Source organism: Balearica regulorum, chromosome 2 (assembly GCF_011004875.1).
Source record: "Balearica regulorum gibbericeps isolate bBalReg1 chromosome 2, bBalReg1.pri, whole genome shotgun sequence".
Taxonomy (NCBI): domain Eukaryota; kingdom Metazoa; phylum Chordata; class Aves; order Gruiformes; family Gruidae; genus Balearica; species Balearica regulorum.
Window position 1 is genome coordinate 125004874 of NC_046185.1, and position 21579 is coordinate 125026452.

Genomic DNA, 21579 nt, shown 5'->3' on the forward strand with positions numbered 1-21579 from the left:
TGTGTTTTGCACCCTTCACTCAACCTGCAGTTCAATGTTGCTAGTAGCGTAGCAAGCTACATAAAATGGTTTTGTCTTGGTGGAGATGTTAGAGGGAAGGTGTACGTTTAACTTGAATAACTTCATTGTACATGTCTCTTTAGCTACTGTGTTAGACCCTTTCATATAGTAACATCTGATCAAGTCAATAGTTGGAGCTTTGGTCTGATTGAAATCATGGTTTGCAAGCTGTCTATCCTTCATGTAGTACGCTGTTTGCTTGTACAGGTTTAGTTAACTGCCCGGGGTATCATTCCTTGTAGTTGTAGCCTGAGGCTTGCCGAAGCTTTTTACAATTGAAATAATTGCTGCACAGCAGACTAGATAGCAGAGGTGTTTCGCTTTTGGTCTTTGAGGACTTCTAAATATAGTGAATATTCTTTCTACTAACTACTAGAGCAGTTGCAATTAAAATGTCTACAGTTGCTATTTTTTCTGCAGTTCAAGTAGCTCTTGTTTCTGGTGACTGTTCTGCAAATGGCCATCATTTGGGCAATATTTAATTTTGATTTTTTAAAAAATTATTTTACTATTTTCCCAACACAGTGACTTGTTAATGTTGCATTTATGATACTAATGTAGGGCACTCTTACTGAATAACTTGCACATTTGCTTTAAGCAAGCTGCCACGTTGAGTTTTGGTAGTGTCGCATACTCCGTTCACTTCATGCACCATTTTAAACTTATTTCCTTTGTTTTAATTTAGGGCTCTTAGCATCTCCACAGTCAGCACCTGGAAATTTAGACACTGGGAAAAGTGGAGACGTTAAAGGTACTGGGACAGGAGGGAGCAGAGAAAACAGCACGGTTGATTTTAGTAAGGTAAATAACATTAAATACCTTAATGTTTAGCACAAAATAACTATGTAACAAAAATGTGGGGGTTGTAACTACCCTCTTAGTTGTAACTAAGACACATACATGTATGCATGTGTACGAGTGTACACAAGATGTACTAAGACATAATTTGTATGTACGAATGTCAGAATATGGCGTAGGCTAAAGGTGTCAAATGTTTCGAAACTCTTCCTAGTGGGACTGAAATTTGTTTCATTTGATGATCTTTTCAGTATTTTGGTAATTTAGAGCGTAGCCACTGTACTTTCTCATGCAGAGGAAGATATTTTCAGATTTGCTATAAAGACTCTTACAAAAATAATTTTGTAGATAGTGTTGTAACATTTATTTTATAGGACTGACTTTTTTTTTCCAAAGATGGCTTTTAAAGGGGATTTACTTTATATGTTTTATGAGTTTGCTGTACAAAAGTTATTGTACATCTTAATCATCTGTACTGTGCAACACTGTAAAAAAAAAAAATTGGTTTGCCAAGTTGAATAACTGTGTTTAAGGAAAGCTAACTTATACTGTAGTTCTCATTTAATCATGGCAGGTGCCTTTTATTCCTGCTCCTCTGTCACGGTTTTTATGTTTTTGCTTGGCCTGTCCTTCTGTACACCTGCCTTGTCTCCTGTTGGGCAGGAGTCAGGCTCCTGGCACTGTAGTTGTGGCACACTTGGTGTGGGACTCAAGAGGCCATCTGTAAGTTCTCTAGATAGCAATGTAGCTGGTGCTTGTGCGTGTGTGTGTTTGTGAACAGAGTTCATGTGCTGTACCATTTTCTCTTGCTATTCTGTAATTATGCACAGAAATGAAAGTTAAGATTTTCCAGCTGTCATTTTCTTCGTGGATGAAAACATAAACATACAAATTATTTTTTCAAGATTTTGACATATTTGAAATATGCAGCTGTGAAATAACTAATCGCATTCTAGAAACCATGCGTAATTACATGAACTCTCCTTACTTAATTGTGCATAGATTTTGATATGTCCTATCACAGAATGTTTGTCATTAAAAGTAATATTAGAAAGGTGATTATGCAGTTTGGAGTCTTCTAGAATATAGTAGGTGGTAGTAATTCTAACTCTTAGAAAATAGGTTTTTTTTATTAGTTGGCTGGCTGGCTGACATTTTCTGCATATGTTTGTCTTTTCTGTACTGTGGGATATTTAATTTGCTTTTTGATTTTTCTTTGTAGCATAAATGTCTAGTAAATACTGTTAAAGTTATGTTATAGAATTTCTGCTAACAATTGTAAGGGATTAAACACTTGTTTCATCTTTGTATGAATAGGTTGATATGAACTTCATGAGGAAAATTCCTTCAGGAGCAGAAGCATCAAATGTGTTAGTGGGAGAAGTAGATTTTTTAGAAAGACCTATTATTGCTTTTGTGAGGCTCTCCCCTGCTGTGCTTCTCTCAGGTCTCACAGAGGTTCCAGTTCCTACACGGTAAATAAATGCCTGGAAGGTCTGACTTTACTTATACCATAAAATAATAACATTTAAGATCTCAAATAATTATAAACTTTTATACCTACTCTATTGAACTCAAGAAATGTAGACTTTTGTTTAACACTATGTTAGTCATTTGCTGCAAAATTTGAAGGAATGAGATCTGCCATAAAATTCTCTGAATGCTTTAAAGTTATATAATAATGCTGTCTTGAAGAAAGTGCAGAAGTTGAAACCAATAGGTGACCTGGACTAAAAGCATCGAGTCTTCCAAACTTGTGTTGCCATTTTAAAGGTGGGCATGAAGGTTGTTGTAGTTCCCTTCAGCGTTACACAGCATGACAGTGGGGGAGAGTCTGAAAGTCTTGTCTAATATGAAGCTCTGCTCTTTGTATACAAATACTTTGTATGTGAATATCCTAGGTAGTAGAAAAACTTACTTTTTTTATTATATGCCCGAATCTACATGATTGACACTGGGGTAACCAATCCGCAGCTAATACATTGAATCGGTTTTCAATCTGCAATATGCCATCCAGCCTGGTGCACCCACCCCCCAAAAATCATGGGTCTCGCTAGTATACGCTGGGTATATTTACCACAGACGATCAAAATGTCAAAAAGCAGGTCCCGTGATGCAGATAGCAGGTCATTTCATTAGTCATCATGGAGGACGCTTCATTTTCTGTGGACATTGATGTATTGGGCTGTTCTGTGGTGTTTGGCATAAATTTGTACATTTATGTTTTTGGAGTTTTTTTAAATGTTCTAAAATTATTGAAGTGCTTGTTTATCTTTGTGATTTTCAGCTTATATGCTCTAATGAAAGGCAAAAATAATCTTGGCAGTGTTCTTACAAATAGATGTGAGAATTTTCAGAGGGTAGTTGAAGTTAGTGCTCATGTTTATTGGGAAATTCCAAAATTTCGGCATACAGATTATTGTAGTAGCATAGCTAAAATTATCCAGTCCTGAATTTTTTACAGTGGTGTAGACTTGCAGATTTGGAATAGCATACTCGAGTCTGAAGTTGCAATCTCAGTTTCAGTTAGGATAGTCAATTTGCAAAGGAAAAATAACATTGAGCTTTTTGTCCTGTGAGGTGAAAGAAGTTGCTACTTTTTTCAAATGTGTTGTACCTTAGAACTTCATTTTCATGGAGTATAGGAAGAAGGTTGTAAAATAATTACTGAGGTTCACCGTTTGGTTTATATCAAGATAATAGTCCTGTTCAATTAAAAAAAAAAGCATGATAACTATTTTGATTGGAAATTGAGACTGGCAGTTAATGCATGCTGTGACCCACCCCCAAATTGGATTCCCTTCCCAAAAGGGTCACTTTTACCTTCTTAGGTATTCAAAATGCAGGTTCCCTTCCTTTGCACTGACACAGGACCAGGATATTCCCATGTGAATATGCCCAGTGTGTTGCTTGAATTGTATCTGTGTGTCCGCTGTGTGATGTACCCAGCCACAGCAAGTGAGGGGGTTTAACTTCCGTGAAGAGGTGATCGTCAGGGAGGCTAGAACAGGTCATACAATCCAGAGAAATACTCATTGAGCTCTAGTCTGTGGATTTCTACTAATTTACGGCATTATAAGAAGCTGAAAAGTTAGGCTTAATTAAGAAGATTTCCGAGTAATTTTGGTTCAGGATTTGAGTTCCTACCAGTATGACTTTGAGGCAAGTCGTTTCATAGTCTTGCAGCAATCTTTAAGATCTAAAATGGTGAAGAGGATATATTTACTTCACCACTAAATTTGCTTTAAGCATGAGTTTGAAAGAACCCTCTGAATAAATTCAAATGAGTCAGCTGTGTCCATCTTGATTGCTTTCTTCACAGGTTTTTGTTTTTGTTGCTGGGACCAGCAGGAAAAGCTCCACAGTACCATGAAATTGGAAGATCAATAGCAACGCTTATGACAGATGATGTGAGTGATATATTTTAAACAATTGTAGTTAAAGAAGTCTAGAATAATGTATTTACCAACTGTTTTCAATGAATGTATTCTGGAGTAACAGGTTAAAGACTAAAACCCAAAACTGATTAAATGAGTAACTGTAAACTTATTTCTTGTGTTAGTGAATTAGATAATGGTAAATTAACTTCCCCCCTTATCTTTCTTGAAGAAATCATAAATGTATTTATGAAAAAATATTTTAGCTTTGGCATATAGATTTCATTTTTATATTAAATTAGGAAATAGAACTATTAAATAGAACTGTGTCTGATGTGAGTCACTGTATGTCAAAAAGGACACAGCAAACTGCGTAAGTGTTCAGGACAGTAAGTTTAAGAATGTGTGCAATTGAGGAGTCACACATTTTTTTTTTTAATCAAAGTGAGGTCAAATTATTAAAATTCGAATTTTACTAGGCATTTGAAGTCATATACTTAGAGCCCTGGTGGATGGTTTTAAAAAGCACAGGGAAATTGGGACTTTTTAAGACTACTGTCATCTTCCTGAGCAAAATTAGGATGTTTTAAATCTGTCTTCATATTGAGCGCCACCTACTGAACGGTATTAGGGTTATCTAGCAGAAATTCTATTTCTTTACTCTAGAAAAATTTCAAGCTTGAAAATGTAAACCAGAGATTGATTGTTTTACAATTGGGTAACTAGTCTGTGAATACAGTATTTGTTCAGTGTGAGAACTGAATATTCCAAACTTTAGTTGCAGCTTCTAATTTTTTAGGTAGGCTGATTTTTAGGAATACTGTAGATCATTGAAATAAAAAAATATAAATTATGCAGTGGTCTAAAGACCTAAATAGGCTTAAAAGATCTAACTTACAACTAGAAGACTTAAGGGTCAGGTCTTTGGAGATGCAGTTCAGGTTTCAAATGTACAGGAGCAGTTTAGGATCATCTTCTGTGAACAGGGTTTTTTTATAGCAAAACTAGCATTTTTTTCTCTCTGTGTATAAAATGCATCTTGGGATTCAGGAAATTATTTTTTTTTTTAATACTACCTGTTTGTCAATTCAGAGTTTGCGTTGTAGTAGTCTGTAAAACAGTGTAGGGTTGGGGTTTTTTTAGTAGTGGTAGGATTGCTTTCATGTGCTTTAAAGAAGTCTTAAAATTAATTAAGCTAGAGGTATACAAATGAAGTTCTTATTCTTAATAAAAATTTGTATTTTGGTTTGAAGGTTAAAGTATTTTTGTCCTGATTTAGTACAACATAGTGGCACAGCAGCTGTAGAGCAGAATTATTCAGGCAACAATACATAGACTTGATGTACTCAATATTGAAGATTAACTTTTTAATTAAAATTTTAGAAATTAACTCTATTCCTTTTGAGTTTGAAGATAGCACTTCCTTATTTATGTTCCATAGGGATGTGCATACAGGTAGTTCTTAATGCAAAACTATGCAAGTAAATTAAAAGCCTAATTTTTGTGGTCCTTTAAAAGATTTCCCATGACTTACTAAAAATAATCAAGTGTTAATTGTCATCAGTTACTCTTTCAAAAAAATAAAATGAAAATTAATATTGGGTACTTTCTTCTTATAGGTTTTCCATGATGTTGCCTACAAAGCAAAAGACCGAAATGATTTGTTGTCAGGAATTGATGAATTTTTAGACCAAGTGACAGTCTTGCCCCCAGGAGAATGGGATCCATCTATACGAATTGAGCCACCAAAAAGTGTTCCTTCCCAGGTAAAAAAAAAAAAAAAAAAAGGCCAGTAGAGAGCTCCCATGATTTTGACTTTGAAAATGCTATTTCCAAATGCAAATAAATTGTGTACTGAGTATAAGCATAGTGAAGCATCAGGAAAGGCCCCACATCCATTTGGAAGAAAAAGTGGTTGTCCATTTAATTTAAAAAAAAAAAAAAAAAAAAAAAAGGTATTAATCGGTTTTCTGCTACGTTTTTAAGCAAATTGTATTTACTATCTTTCCTTTTGCAATACTGAAATGAGTTCATGAGACATCTAGGAGAATTGGTCTGAAATTGTATCCAAGTTCATATTATAAACTTTATTATTAATGTAACAATAATCAGCAAGAATATTGTAATTCTTGTAAAAACTCTTACTTGCATACAACATTGGTTGAAATGTTTTAATGTATACTGTCTAGCATATAATGTTCACAGAATATTTATGAAATATATAAAAGTGGCCGTATTACTCAATTGTGATACGAGTGTAGAATGAGAGCTGGGGGAAGCTGGACCTAAGAGGGACTCTGATTTCTTCCCTGTCTCCCTGTTTACAACTGAGGGGAATTCCTGTCACCAGGATCAAAAGTGGGGGAGAGACCAGAGCTCTTGGTTCAGAAGGTTGATGTTAGTGCTGAGTCCCATGGTGGTTTGGGGGAGTGGGTGGAAGAGAAGGGATGACAGCAGTGCAGTTTATTTATGAATATCCTGAGGCTACCACTTAATTCGTTTCCAAAATAAGCAGGGCTGGCGGTTTGTGGAAGGCAAACTGCTGAGAAATTTGTTAGGAGCTGGTGAGCAGCTTGCTCAATAGAGGAATGACTTCTCGTTCATACTTCAACTAAGTACTCTGTGTCTCATGAATTGAGGTCAGTTTCTGTTGGAAGCTAGAGCCTTCTGCTCTGGAAATGATCAAGAAAAAAAACCCGAAAGATTTGCTAAAAATCTTAAAAAAAAAAAAAAAAAATCTAAAGACCTCATGGTTGAGCCTCTACTGGGTCTTGAAAAGGTGGGCTTTGTTTCAGCATGCCTCAGGGACGTATTTCTTGTAGAAAGAGGGAAGATTAATACTGTTGTGCAAGGTACTAATAAGATCTTTTTGGGAGGGTTGTGCAGTTCTAGTTGTCTGTATTCAACAGAATGTGAATTTGGCAAATGGAGGACTGCTGATAAGCAAGCTGGGAATATGAAAAAGGTTTAGAAGGCATAGAGTCTCTGCAGTCTCTGTCTCTGAGTTTTACTTTTTAGTGTAAAGGAAGTCTCAAGGTATGATTATTTTTCTTTTTTTTGTTCTGTAGGAGAAAAGGAAGGTACCTAAATTTCCAAATGGATCTACTCCTATAGGAGAGACTCTCAAAGAAGAAGGCCATCATGCTGGACCTGAACTTGAGAGAACTGGAAGGTGTGTTCACTTCCCTAAATACTAGCTACCATAAAGAAAGAAAAGTGATAAGTCTTCACATTTTTTAATGATGACATTTGAACATTAAAAAAAATCATGGTATAAAGTGTCAGAGCGCATCCTTTTTCCTGTTCAAATGTTGGATTCTTGCCTATAAACGCCAGTCTGCTTAAAGCATTTTCAAGCCTGTGGCAATGTTTCTCAACACATTTGTGAAGGATTTTATATAAGATGCTGCCTAATTTAACTAACTGACTTGTAAGAGTTGGGTTTTAATTTTTAATTGTCAAGAGCATGCAATTATCATAATTATAGCAGGAATATACAATTTTCAGTATTGGGCTAGGTACTAAAAATTTCCGTAAGTGCAAACCTGTTTTATCAAACACATATGAAACGGAGCAACAAGGAATATTAAGTGGCAAAAAATACTTTGGTATTGGTTAGGTTTTGGTTGGGTTTCTTTCAGATCTAAAATAAAGTTGAAGGAATTTCTTTCAATTGAGTTGCATTTTTGTTCTCTGTTAATTCTGAAATACTTGCCAAAAAAGTCCCCAACACTGGAAATACTGGTTAAGATTAAACCATAACGTCTCATGTGAGAGTGTAGACACTAAATTAACTGAGAAATTCTGGAAAATATGTACAACGTCATTATCCCCAAAATCAGAATTTCAAATGAAATGCATATTTCTCATACCTTTGCAAGAAGGACTTAACAACATTTGTGTTGATTTTTACCATTTTGGCTTTGTTATACTTAGTTTTTGCTTTTTTGCAGACAGTACATGGAGCTGAGAAGTTCATTTCTGCTCACAGAATTATCTCTAGATGAGACTATTGTTTTTTTGTAGGAATGGAATATATATATATATATATTTAAGAATTCAAAATACATTCCGTTTTTTTGTAGGTGCAAATTCTATCAAGTATTTTGGAGTCCTGAAAATTTTTTTGAAACAGCCAAAATCTTTTTAATTTCTAGCTAATAACTTACCCTGTTGAATTGACTTACATGTATGTTTTGTTTTGTATTTCCATTTGTAGAATACCTCTATACTCCAGATGAAAACACTGTTAAAAATGAGAGCTAAATTTATTTACAGACCTAACCATATGTTTGTAGACAATTCAAATCAAAAAGCTACAACTACTTATTGGAGTAGTAATATTGAAATATATTAATGCAGTGGTCTTGGTTGAGGTTTAACATATTTCTTCTGTTCCGTGTTTTGAATATCAAAATCCAGATTTTACTTAAAACATAATTTAGGTGAAATTGGTTCTAAAGATATTTTTTCAGTATCTAGCCCATATACAAAAATACCTAGCCAGCTTTAAAAAATGTGGGTAACTTGCTTGATTATATTTGGAATACTACTGAATTGGAATAGATAAGATTCTTATTTACATTTTAAACTGTTATGCTTTAATCTGGATTATGAAATAACTAATTTGTGCTGGCAATAGGCACTGGCAGTCATGTGTAGCCCATAGTTTTGAACTAGCTAGAATCCTTTAGTGTACAGTTTGACGAGTTTCATCTCACCTATTTAGGCTTTTTGGTGGTTTGATACTTGACATCCAAAGGAAAGCACCTTTTTTCTTGAGTGACTTCAAGGATGCATTAAGCCTGCAGTGCCTGGCCTCGATTCTTTTCCTATACTGTGCCTGTATGTCTCCTGTAATCACTTTTGGAGGGCTCCTGGGAGAAGCTACACAAGGCAGAATAGTGAGTACAAAGAATGGTAGTGGCCAGGCTTTTAGACCTTCAGAGGCAAGTCACTGTGTGCATTTGTCTCATTTATTTATACTTGTATTTGAAGAATTTACCCACAGCACTTGATTAGCCTGCCCCAAAGCAGATCTTCCCCAAAAGGTAATTGCTGTGGAAAATGTGGGGAACCCATGTGAACAGGAGAAGATGCACAGTGGAGGTAAAAAATGTTTATCCTGCCTTATTGGATGAATGGCTTCATGAATTGAGAAAGGGCTTGCATTGCCTTCTTTTTTGGCTACTTAAAAATAATGAATAGCAGTAAAGGTGCACCATCCCACTAGGCCTACTTTAGGCAAAGTCAGAGGCTCAAGGTGGATAGCCAAGAACATCTACTGGCCTTGAGTAGTAGGCCTACGAGGATGATAATGCTTGCAGCGTATGGGTAGCAGTCAATTGTGTATTTAAGTAATGGACAGGAATGTATATACTTTCACTAATGGTGTGTTGTTAATAATAAAAGAAAGTGGCTACGGTTTATGAGCAGAAAATACTCTTCATTCAAGCAACTTGAATATAAACCATAAACGTACAAAATTTTGGCAGTGTTTGGCAGCATAGATACCAACACCTTTTTAACCAAAATACCATTGCATTTCCGTTTTTGGAGCAGGGAAAGAATACTTAACGTTATCAATGTTCATAACTTTGTGTCAATTGGCTTGTGAGTAAACTAGTTTGAAGTGTATTTTCTGTTTTTAAATCTATCACAAAGAAACAAGGCTCTGTCCTTTTTGGGGGAGGGAAGGATGTATTCAGACATATCCTCTACAAATTTTAAGATTCTGGTAAAGCTTATGATGCTGTAAGATGCTTCTTGATACTGCGATCAAGTTTTTAAGCTTGTACTATATTTAGTTAACTACTTTATCTCTTTCATGTAATGCTGTTGACTCAGAATTTTGATGTAGCGCTTCAAGCTGACAGCAAATACAGAAATAAATTATATCTTTTCTGTGCACTTTTTGCCACTCTAAATGTAGGAATGGTTATCAAAATGTTGATGTAATTTTTGAATGTACATCATGTATAATAATGAAAATATGCTCCTTTTAAAGCTTGATTCTTAAACACCTTCTTTCTTTTAGCTATCTGGAATTGTTTGCAGGTTTGTTCCTGCCTTCAGATACTTGGTGTGCATCATTGAATATAAAATTTAGTTACTGCACACACATGTTCAAGCACAGTAGCTGACATTGTAAGGTACACAGTTTGTGTTTGAAACCTTCCCTCACATTCCTAGAGGTCATCACCTCCACAGTACTCCTGTCCCTGCCACGCTGATTGAGAGCCCCAAGGTTAATGCATTGGCTAACCAAAAGCACTAATTCAAAGGTAACAGAACAAGAGACTAGGATTATATGTATTCCTCCCCTCCACCCTTATGCAATGAACAAAGGACTCATGTTTTCATTTTTAATAGCCCCAGTTCAGCAAACCATCTTGCCCAATTTTAGATGCTTTCCTGAATTGGGGTTTAAGTTTGCATAAATACTGTTTTCTTAGGCTTACATAATTGCAAAATAAAAATTCCACCAGGAACCCTTTAATCTGTAATCCATGACTTCTCATAGTTGTAAATGGTTTAGTTAACTATTTTCAAGTACCTTTGATAGCATTTTAGGATCTAAAAAGTCCTGCCCCTCTCCTTTGAAGTGCATTATAACTTTTTTTAGCAGAAAATATTATACTAAAACTTTTAATTCAAAAACTGAAGCAGATACCTTGTTTCAATGAAAAGAAATGCATTACCAGGTGGGACACTGGTTTACTGCTCATCTATTTTTGGTGTCATGTATACATAACCCAATATTATTCAGTAATTTCCCCTGCACCTCTGCCTGTCAGTTTTTTTCTTTTGTAATGCTTGGTTGACTAATGCAGGTTTGGTACTGCACACCATATCATGTTTTGGTACAGGTATGCTGCAATATATATACATACCTATTTTCTTTACAGAGACAGGTAATTCTTTCCATAAACTACGTGTTGAGTAATTTTTTTTAATTTGTAGTAATTGTTGGTATCTTTTTCCTCCGTAGCTAGCAGGACTAGTAACTTGTTCTCATGGTTTTGGATGGCTTTATGTTTCTTAGGAGTGAAGTTTTCAAAATCTTTTGTCCATGGTATTGTTACTGCAAAACTATGTTAAGTTGTTCTTGTCTCAAACATTAATATGAATTGCAATGTTTTTACATCGTCTTGTTTCTAAGTTAATGCATCTTAAAACTGTATTTATGCAGATGTGATGCTAAATGCTAACCTGAAAGGCAGCATAGTTACAGCAGTTTCTTTTCCCCCAAACAGAGTGCAATAGAGTCTCTTTTTGGAGCCTCATTAACTGGGATTGCCTATTCTCTGTTTGCTGGGCAACCTCTTACTATTTTGGGGAGCACCGGACCAGTTCTAGTATTTGAAAAAATATTATTTAAATTTTGCAGGTAAGTGATGTTTGTATTGGCTTGATGCACTTTCTGACTTTCTTGCCTGTTACACTAGCTGTAATTGAAAGCAGATGTATGTTAAACATGGATGTCCATGAGGATGTAAATGCAGTGGCAAGAGACTGAGAGATGGATGTGGTTTGGCAAAGTGTTGAGGCACTGGTGAGCCTTCATGAGAAAATCAGTTATGAGAAGTGGCTAGGACTTAAATAAAAGTTGTTTTCTGACTATATGGAGATGATGTTGGCTTTGATTCTGCAGGGGTAAGCAGGGATCGATCTGCCCTCTAGGAGAAAGCATCTAGGTTGTTCCGGAAAGATCATCCCCATGATGCTTCCCAAGCTAGGTGGTTGCACTCTCAATTCTAGAAACACCCTGCAGTGTTGCTTTGCTTTGGTGGAAGATGAGACAGAAAAGTTTCTGCTTCCTTCAGAACTAACATCAAGGATGAGAAAAGTGGTGAATACCTGTAGAGCTTGACCTCAGTATCTTTTTGCAGACAGAATATAGTATAGGTGATGTTTGGCTCAGTTAATGCTTTTGTTTCTTTCTTCACACAGGGATTATGATCTTTCCTACCTCTCCCTGCGAACTAGCATTGGTCTGTGGACTGCATTTTTATGCATAGTGCTTGTAGCCACAGATGCCAGCAGCCTTGTGTGTTACATCACTCGATTTACTGAGGAAGCTTTTGCAGCACTTATATGCATCATATTTATTTATGAGGCATTGGAAAAGCTTTTTCATTTGGGAGAAGTGTATGCCTTCAATATGCACAATGATTTGGATAAACTGACTTTATATTCGTAAGTATCAAGTTTCTATCTGTTAGTAAAATACATAGGGAAAAGCTTTATAGTATAGGGACATACCGTTTACTAAACGGCAATGTGTGCCTCTCTGTGGAATGGTAGGAGGAATGCTGGGGGTGGTATGAGCATGAGAAACCTCAGAAAAATTCTATTCAAGATGCTGTGGAATTGTATTTTCTGTGTTAGCTATGGGTGGTTGGAAGGGATGAGGGGCTGTGACAATGCCTGCTTTAATTGCAATTTTATTAAAGGTCAGCCTGGAGATTAAAGGTTAGAACTTATAAATATCTAAAGGGCGGGTGTCAAGAGGATGGGGCCAGACTCTTTTCAGTGGTGCCCAGTGACAGGACAAGGGGCAATGGGCACAAACTGGAACACAGGAAGTTCCATCTCAGTATGAGAAAAAACTTACTTACTGTGAGGGTGACAGAGCACTGGAATAGGCTGCACAGAGAGGTTGTGGAGTCTCCTTCTCTGGAGATATTCAAAACCTGCCTGGACACCATCCTGTGCAACCTGCTCTAGGTGATCCTGCTCTAGCAGGGGGGTTGGACTAGATGATCTCCAGAGGTCCCTTCCAACCTCTACCATTCTGTGATTCTGTAACAGGAGCTCTGCCTTGCCACTTGTAGAAATCATGATAGTTTATCTGACCCGGGTGAGGATTATTTCCAGGTAGCAGAGGCATTGAGAGCTCCTGCAACTTTCACGTGCTGTGAATAGGGAGTTAACATCTTTAAACAGTGTTGATCCACTTGTTAACCTCCATGGGCTGTAGGGGAATCTCTGCTCCAGTGCCTGGACCACCTTGTCTTCCTCCTTCACTGACCTGAGTGTCTCCAGGGCTGTTTCTTTCACATATCCTCACTCCTCTCTCTGGCTCCTGGTGGTTTTCTTTCCCCTTCTTAACTGTATTATCCCAGAGGTGCTACCACCAGTCACTGATGGACTTGGCCTTGGCCAGCAGCCAAGCTGTCTTGGAGCTGGCTGGCATTGGCTCTGTCTGACATGGGGGAAGCTTCTGGCATCTTCTCACAGAAGGCACCCCTGTAGCCCCCCTGCTACCAAAACCTTGCCACACAAACCCAATACACTTATCTTTTGGTGTGCAGCTGTACTATTTCTGAGTTAAGAGTTTGCTTATATGGTGAAATTAGCATTGACTACTTTTTATACCATGTATCTATGTTTTTTAGTTTTTGATGATATGCTTAAATGCTGCCTTATCTTCTGCTGCTCAGTGCGGAGTTTCCAAGCTTATGGTATAATTCCACGAAATATGATGACTTGGGTTACCAGCTCATACCTGCCAGAAGGAGGAGATCCTGCTAACTGTTGCTGAGAGAAACCGCTCATTTCACATAGTTTAAACCAAATAAAAAGCAAAGCTTTTCTTTGATTCATCACCAACACACAACTAACTGTCAATCAGTGATCCATATTCAGGATCAGTATAAGTAATACAGCAGATAAACCCACAATGCGAGATACTTAATTTAAAAATGCGTAGGTTCTTATTAGTATTTGTCTTCTGTTGCTAATCCCCAAAAGTTCTAATGGCACCCACATCAATTGTCGTGGTTATACCCCAGCCAGCAGCTGAGCACCACGCAGCCGCTCGTTCGCTCCCCGCCCCATCAGGATGGGGGAGAGAATTGGAAGAGTTAAAGTGAGAAAACTCGTGGGCTGAGATAAAGACAGTTTAATAGGTAAAGCAAAAGCTGCGCGCACAAGCAAAGCAAAGCAAGGAATTCATTCCCCACTTCCCATGGGCAGGCAGGTGTTCAGCCATCTCCAGGAAAGCAGGGCTCCGTCACGCGTAATGGTTACTTGGGAAGACAAACACCATCACTCCGAATGCTGCTGCCCCCCCCCCCCCCCCCCCCCTTCCCCCAAGCTCCTTATAAACTGAGCATGATGTCATATAGTATGGAATATCCCTTTGGTCAGTTTGGGTCACCTGTCCTGTCTGTGTCTCCTCCCAACTTCTTGTGCACCCCCAGCCATCCCGCTGGCAGGGCAGTGCAAGAAGCAGGAAAGGCCGTGGCCCCATGTAAACACTGCTCAACATAGGTCCATAGAACAAAAACATCTCTATATTATCAACGCTGTCTCCAGCACAAATCCAGAACATATCCCCACACTAGCTACTATGAAGAAAAATCAATCCTCTCAGCTGAAACCAGGACACCAATACTTATCCTCCAGCTCCAGACGTGGGTTACAATCACACACCATCTTTGAGGAACACAGGTTTCTCTACTAGTGGTGTTCTCCTGTTGGAGATGTGCATCCTCCAGCTCTATTTCTACCTGTGTGGTTCTCTATAGCCTTCTAAGTCACGCACTGGTGAGGGACCCCCCTGCGAGGTCACGTCCATACACCTGAGGTGGGAGTCCCTGCTTTTTACACCCTGCAGTCGGTCCCTAGTTGGAAGGCAGGCTACTCTCCGTCCCGCTGGGCAGCTGCTCTGCCTGGCCAAGGCAGAGATCATGATGTATGCAGGGTGACTTCTGGCAGTGTCAAACCAGGTTTTGACTATTGTGTTTTTGGACTCACAGATACCTCCTCACTCTTATAAATATTCATGCTTCTTTGGTACTTCCTTTCAGGATGATTCCTTCCTCCCCCCCCCCAAAGTCTTTTTATAGTTCCTTTTTTACTATTTAGTCCAGCTGATGATCATCATCTTACCCTTCAATGTTGATCAGTTTTGGGTAAATACCTTCTCAGACTGCTTCTTGTGTTCATAGAATCATAGAATGGTTTGGGTTGGAAGGGACCTCAAAGATCATCTAGTTCCAACCCCCCCTGCCATGGGCAGGGACACCCTCCACTAGACCACATTGCCCAAAGCCCCATCCAACCTGGTCTTAAACACTTCCAGGGATGGGGCATCCACAACCTCTCTGGGCAACCTGTGCCAGTGCCTCACCAAACTAACAGTAAAGAATTTCTTTCTAACATCTAATCTAAATCGACCCTCCTTCAGCTTGAACCCATTACCCCTTGTCCTGTCACTACACTCCCTGATAAACAGTCCCTCACCATCTTTCCTGTAGGCTCCCTTCAGAAACTGGCAATTAGATCTCTCTGGAGCTGCCTTTTCTCCAGGCTGAACAGCCCCAACTCTCTCAGCCAAATCAGACATGGCGTTTACACTCACTTTCCTGTCTTAACAGCTGTTGAGACCAGGCCGTGTTGCCTCACTGGATTCTTACGTGAGCATGTTAAATTCACTAATCTGGCAGAAACTGTACTGTAGGTCTTCTGAGCCTTGCCACTTGATGGCGTTTTGCAACGCTAGCGTAGAAGGATGGAGTGCCGAAGGTGTGACATTTCCTTGTTTTAGCTCTGACACATCTTTCAGGACATGCTACAGACGTCAGCTTTGATTTGTCCTAGGTTGTTTTTTTTTTCCCTGTCACAAAGCTGTAGGAGATCTGGCCTTTTACAATTGCTTTTTTTCCCCCTTTTTTTCTGTCCCCCTTTCTTTTTTTCCTTGCCTCTGTCCCCCAGTGGGTAAGAGGATGCAGAACAAGCATCTTCAGCCAAGTGAGCCAGAGAACAGTGTCAAATACTCTTACATTCTCTGTTTTTTCTTTCTCTTTCTGGATTTCCACTTATCTCCTTAGTTGCATCTTCTATCTTTATTGCATTTCTTGAGAAATTTGTCTGTCAGTCTTCCTTTGGCATGCTTGTTCATGTTATTGCCTTGACCAACAACTAAAGGTGCTTTTGTCTCGTCATACTTCTTGTTGCAATTCCTTTCTCTTCTGATGATTCTTAAGTTACTCTGCAACTATCTTATAGGAATTACTGCTTTCCAATCTTCTCCTATTTCCTTTCCCTGCTACTTTTAAGATTCACTTATCAAAAGAAAGTATATTTCTTTTAATATATAAGTATATATAAGTATACTTATTTTTTTAAATTCTCTAAACATTGTGCTTCACAAATGTAGATTCTTTTTTGCCCATGCACATTTAGTGCTTTTTCCTTCTTTACCGTCACACTATCAGGATGCAAGTTTGCCCTTCCATGGTTCTTTGTTTATTTTTCAGTATCTTGATTAATCTCATAAAAAAAAGACTTATTTCTTGCTTCTTATCTGTTTCTCTTCTCCTACATAAATGTTTACATGTTAAGCTTACGGTTTGGTGTACTTGAATAGTTTTATTTGAAAAATCCCATTTTACTGATGTGAATTTCTGTTGACCTGTCTGACAGAAAGGATTCTGCAGTTTGCAGACAACTGCAGGAGAGAGGGACACTTTTACTTGTGCAAAAAGTTACTAAAAATGTATATATGCAGCTGCTTGAAATCTGAGCAATTTATGCATTTATGTCTTCAGTTAGCCCACTACATACTCAAAACTGGTGTCTTAATTTAGGGTGACCGGTTTTGATCGTGTGTAGATCAGAAGGCATGCCAAATGCAAGATAAATGGCTAACTACCAACATTTTACAAAAGACTCAGAAATGTCTAGAGGCTAATGACTTGTCTGGTTTGAACAGGAGTTGCTGAAACTGTCATCTACACCAAATTTTTAAATGAAATGGTTTCAATCTCTGTTTTATGTTGGTGTACTGTACTAATTGAAGTTTGGATCATTGTGGGATGTTATGCTGTACAGAAATCTAAAAACCTTAATTTGTATGCAGTCACAGAAAAATATTTGCGCCAAGTTGGTCCAATTACATAAAAATCTTTAGAAATAACACAGTATCTGTTAGTATAGGCTTGTTAGCAGGTGGTGTCATTTGGATTGTTACCTTCATCTTTGTATTCACAATATATATAAATCTGCATATATTATCTATTTAATTTTATTTTTCAGGTGTCATTCTATTTAAAAACTGGCAGATCAATCACATAATTAAGTCAACCTCTTACCTGCTTCTAATTCTTTAAATACATAGTTTGGTGGTTTTTTTGGTCCAGTTTGTTAAACCTCCTGAGCAGTTACGTCTTTGACTCTATTTCTACTACCTCCCCCCTTCCCCCCCCGCAATATTCCTAGTTCATGTCTTATGAGGAGTCTTGTACTTGGCTTCTTTCATAGAAGGTTGGGCTAAATTCTGGTTTAAACTCTTTATCATCTTTTAAATTGCTGCAAATCACTGCATTTTGGCACATATGTCTTAAAAGCATATAAACTTAATTTTTTTTTCTTCCCTTCAGATGTGTGTGTTCTCAGCCTGAGAAACCAAGCAATGAAACTTTGCAGATGTGGAGGAGTATGAATAAGTCTGTAGAAAATATAGCATGGAGTAACCTTACAGTTTCTGTGAGTATCTAAAAGCTGTGTGTGTATGTATGTATAAAGAGTAAATACCCACACAATACCAGTCTTGATTAATGTTTTTCATCTGGTTTCTTTCTTGATTTGAACCTGGACTGTTTTCTTTAAAACCGTATTTTTGAACTCTTTTTTTATTCCTCCCGTAATACTTTAAACAGTCATTGTAGTGGTTTGAATAAGTAAGTCCATGGCAGTAAATGCTAATAGATCTCTACTTGAGGTAGCCAGTTAAATCCTGGTAGGCAGAACAGTTGTCTTCCTGAAGTGCAGATGAACATGATGAGGTGAATAAACAGGAGATTGTTTCCCTCAGTTTTATGGAAAAGATGAACAAATATTTTGAAGAAGATGTGAAGATAGAATCTGCAATTAAAATGTGGTAGCAAACATTTCATTAGGTTGTTAGACATTGGTATAAAACTACAACAGAATTAAAGTGCCTAAATATTGATTGGAAAAAAATAATTATTTGGAAAATTGAAGGTTAAAAGAAAAGGGGAAGAGCTATTTGAAAGACTAGGCTGGAACGCATTACCTTCTGAGCTGGTTATTTCAAAACAATACCTAATTTTGTGGGTAGGTGAAGAGGAGGAAAGTTACCTTGTGGAAGTGATACTGAGGGCTTTTAGGAAGAACCATTTTTGCTGATTAGTAGTTCCTTGGGTGGGATTCAATTGTCTAAAAGCTGTCTACAGCCACTTTGCGTACCCTGGCATCTTGTTTCCACCTACATCTTGAATGATTTGGATCTGCTATAGATTGTGTGTTGTATTTGCTAGCTGTGTGTGCCTACTTTGGCTGTCTTAGGCTATCTAAAATGACAGTAGATATCAGCACATGGGCTCTCCTTGTGTGTGAGCCTAGATGTTCACACTGAAAGTAGAAGGAGTTTTGCACAGCAAAAATACTATGAAAAACCTCAGTGCTTGAGTTTTAGCTCTAGTGTTTTGTATGTACCACCAATGGCTCCTAGTCTACCATAATCACCCAGGATGGCAGTTCATCTTCAACTTAGTTTTTATATTTATTTTATATGTATTATTTTACCTACCTTTTCATTCTCTTAGGCATCTTTAGTCTTCCCAGAAAGACAGAACTGATCCAGAATTTGGTGGTGCTTATAATCAAAGTAGATTGTTAATGGGGAGAATTTTTGTCATAAGTTAATTTTTTCAATAAATTAACCTGTTTAAAGACTAGGTTGTGGCAGTGCTGCTTCTAACTATTTGATTTATTAGCTTGCTGTTTTTCCTTGTATTCCATGTGTCTACTTTAATTCTGTGCTTTGGATTTCAGTGAGCCTTTTGGATAGGCATCCTCTGACTTTTTCTCTTTTATTCAAATTCATTATTTACGATGCTTTTCTACTTTACTAGAAGTTTTTTTCCTTACGGTTGGATAATCTTATTTTGTAAGGGGTTGGTTGTTCCCCCTCTGCCCCCCCTAATGGTATCAAGGCAAAACAAAGGCAAGAATAAAGAGGTGGGAGAAACTGAGGAGATTTTTTTTTTAATAATGTTCATCAGCTTGAAAGTTGATGTTAGATTGTCTGCTTTTCCTGGGCTTAGTCCTCAGTCATTATTTATACATTCAATCTTGTGATGCTTTTGAGAAATAGAGTAGAAATGAGGTGAATGTGAAGAAGTTGTTTCTTCTTGGGCATCTCCCAAGATTTTGGCATCCTGAAATAATCAGTGATGGATACTGTGGCTCTTCTGGAACAGACAGCATGCATTTTTGGCATTTCAGGATGAGAGAGTGATGAAGGAAAGAACACCCTTTTTGGGATTGTGAAAGTTCTCAGGTGTGTTTTATATTGAAAGGCTACAAGTTAGCGTGAATGTACTGAATTAATGAAACATAGAAATATAAGGAGTTTTTCTCTTCGCAGGAATGTTTAGAATTTCATGGTGTGTTTCGTGGATCAGCTTGTGGCCATCACAGACCATATATTCCAGATGTTTTCTTCTGGTCTGTCATATTATTCTTCACAACATTTTTCCTCTCCTCTTTCCTTAAGCAGTTCAAGACCAAACGCTATTTCCCAACTAAGGTAATTCTGATTAGAAACTGTTGTTATCTTGTGATAGATACATTAGTATAACTTAATGGAGTTGCATTTTTTAAATTTTGCTTCAGAACTTTTTATTGAGAGATTTCTTTTAAGACAGGAGAAAAAAATTAAAACCAGAAAATTAGCTAAGAATTTGGAAGATGAAGACATTAGAGTAAATAAATTGGTTGCTGAAAATTCAGTACTTACTCTCTACTTTCCTATAGTTCCTACAACATTCTAAACATCAGAAGACCTAAGCAGTCTGTCTCCCTGTGTTAATGGATATTGCCAAGTATCATTTGAAGAGATAATTTTGCTGTCATTTTCCTCACCTAACTGTGCAGAACTATTGATTGCTTTCCCCAAACTGCTGATGTATGAAGAGTTCTGAGTGATTCCTCAGAGGATTATTATTTATTATAGAGTCTAATACAATGATTATTCTTAGACTGATGTACACAACTTCTGCTAGCCAAAATAACGCGATTAGATCTTCTGTAAACTTCAGCTCATCCCTACGATGTGTTCCTAATGTTTAATAAAGTCACCTCTGATAACCTGAATGTGTTGCAAGTTATCCCCTTCCTATCTATTAAAACATAAAATGTATGAATATTGGTTTTGGAACAATTCAGTGATGTTACTGAATTAAACTACAAGAGACCAGCTGTGATGGCCCAGCCTCCCGGTATGGTTGAGAGGACAGGAAGATGAGGAAGGAGTTACTTTAAGTAATTTGCTTCTTGCAGTAGATCATTTTTAAATGAGATAATTGGATGAACAGTTGTACAGAATACTTACCTTCTGCAGCTTCATGCTATGCTGCCAGGCAGCTTAAATTTTAAAATAAAAGGGAAAATACATACAGTGTTCAGTGGTGTAGTATAATATAAATAAACCTCACTATTCACAGGGGAGAAAGTTGTCTTTTCTATACATGCAAATTATAATGATGAAAAAGCAAGAATTAACACAAGTCTTTTCTTTATAGGTGCGTTCTACCATCAGTGACTTTGCAGTATTTCTGACCATAGTAATCATGGTTTTGATTGACTATCTTGTAGGAGTACCTTCTCCTAAGCTTCACGTTCCAGAGAAATTTGAAGTAAGAAATAAAACCTTTTAAAAAACTTAACTTTTTACTTACAAGGTAGTTGATGAAGTAATCTCCCTTTTCTGTTTTGGATGTATGTCTCGTCCGACAGAAGAGACTATGCTTTATATTATAATACCACTAAAAAGGAAGCATTCTTTTGTGCAAATGTGTGGAAATGAACGAATGGAATGGATTTGTTTTAATTTTTTCCCTATAAATGCCACATTCACATGTAACAGCTAATCAGTCTTTTGGTCAAAGCCATTGGAAAAAAATCTAAACATGTATTTAAGAGACTGTTGATGTGTTCATTGCAGCTGTTTGTAATAAAATCTGCATTTTATTTTAGTAATTTAATTCTTATTGTTGATGATTGGTTTATTTCAGCCCACCCGAAAAGACCGAGGATGGTTCATAGATCCTCTTGGAAGCAATCCTTGGTGGACACTCTTGATAGCTGCTGTTCCTGCTTTACTCTGTACCATTCTTATTTTCATGGATCAACAAATAACAGCTGTTATTATAAACAGGAAAGAGCATAAGCTGAAGGTAAAAGTAGTTTCCAAAAAGCTCTAATATTGTGCAAGTCAAGTTTATTTTTAATCAGATTCATTCTGCAAGTCAGTGAAACATCCCAACAGCTACTAAATAAATGCATATATTGCCTAATAAAGAACAAA

At 37.3% G+C, this 21579-nt stretch overlaps 1 protein-coding gene across 7 annotated transcripts in view; it reads left to right on the plus strand.

Annotated features, from left to right (window-relative positions):
• SLC4A7 (solute carrier family 4 member 7) overlaps positions 1-21579 on the plus strand; it is a 102176-nt gene that overhangs the window by 67254 nt on the left and 13343 nt on the right. For all 7 annotated transcript variants that reach the window (XM_075745763.1, XM_075745758.1, XM_075745760.1 and 4 more), the window contains 12 exons: positions 746-861; positions 2176-2333; positions 4181-4268; positions 5855-6001; positions 7304-7407; positions 8965-9139; positions 11492-11625; positions 12189-12434; positions 17627-17732; positions 19639-19800; positions 20795-20908; positions 21287-21448. In XM_075745763.1, coding sequence (XP_075601878.1) covers positions 746-861; positions 2176-2333; positions 4181-4268; positions 5855-6001; positions 7304-7407; positions 8965-9139; positions 11492-11625; positions 12189-12434; positions 17627-17732; positions 19639-19800; positions 20795-20908; positions 21287-21448 — 1712 coding nt within the window. The remainder of the gene's footprint in view (positions 1-745; positions 862-2175; positions 2334-4180; positions 4269-5854; positions 6002-7303; positions 7408-8964; positions 9140-11491; positions 11626-12188; positions 12435-17626; positions 17733-19638; positions 19801-20794; positions 20909-21286; positions 21449-21579) is intronic.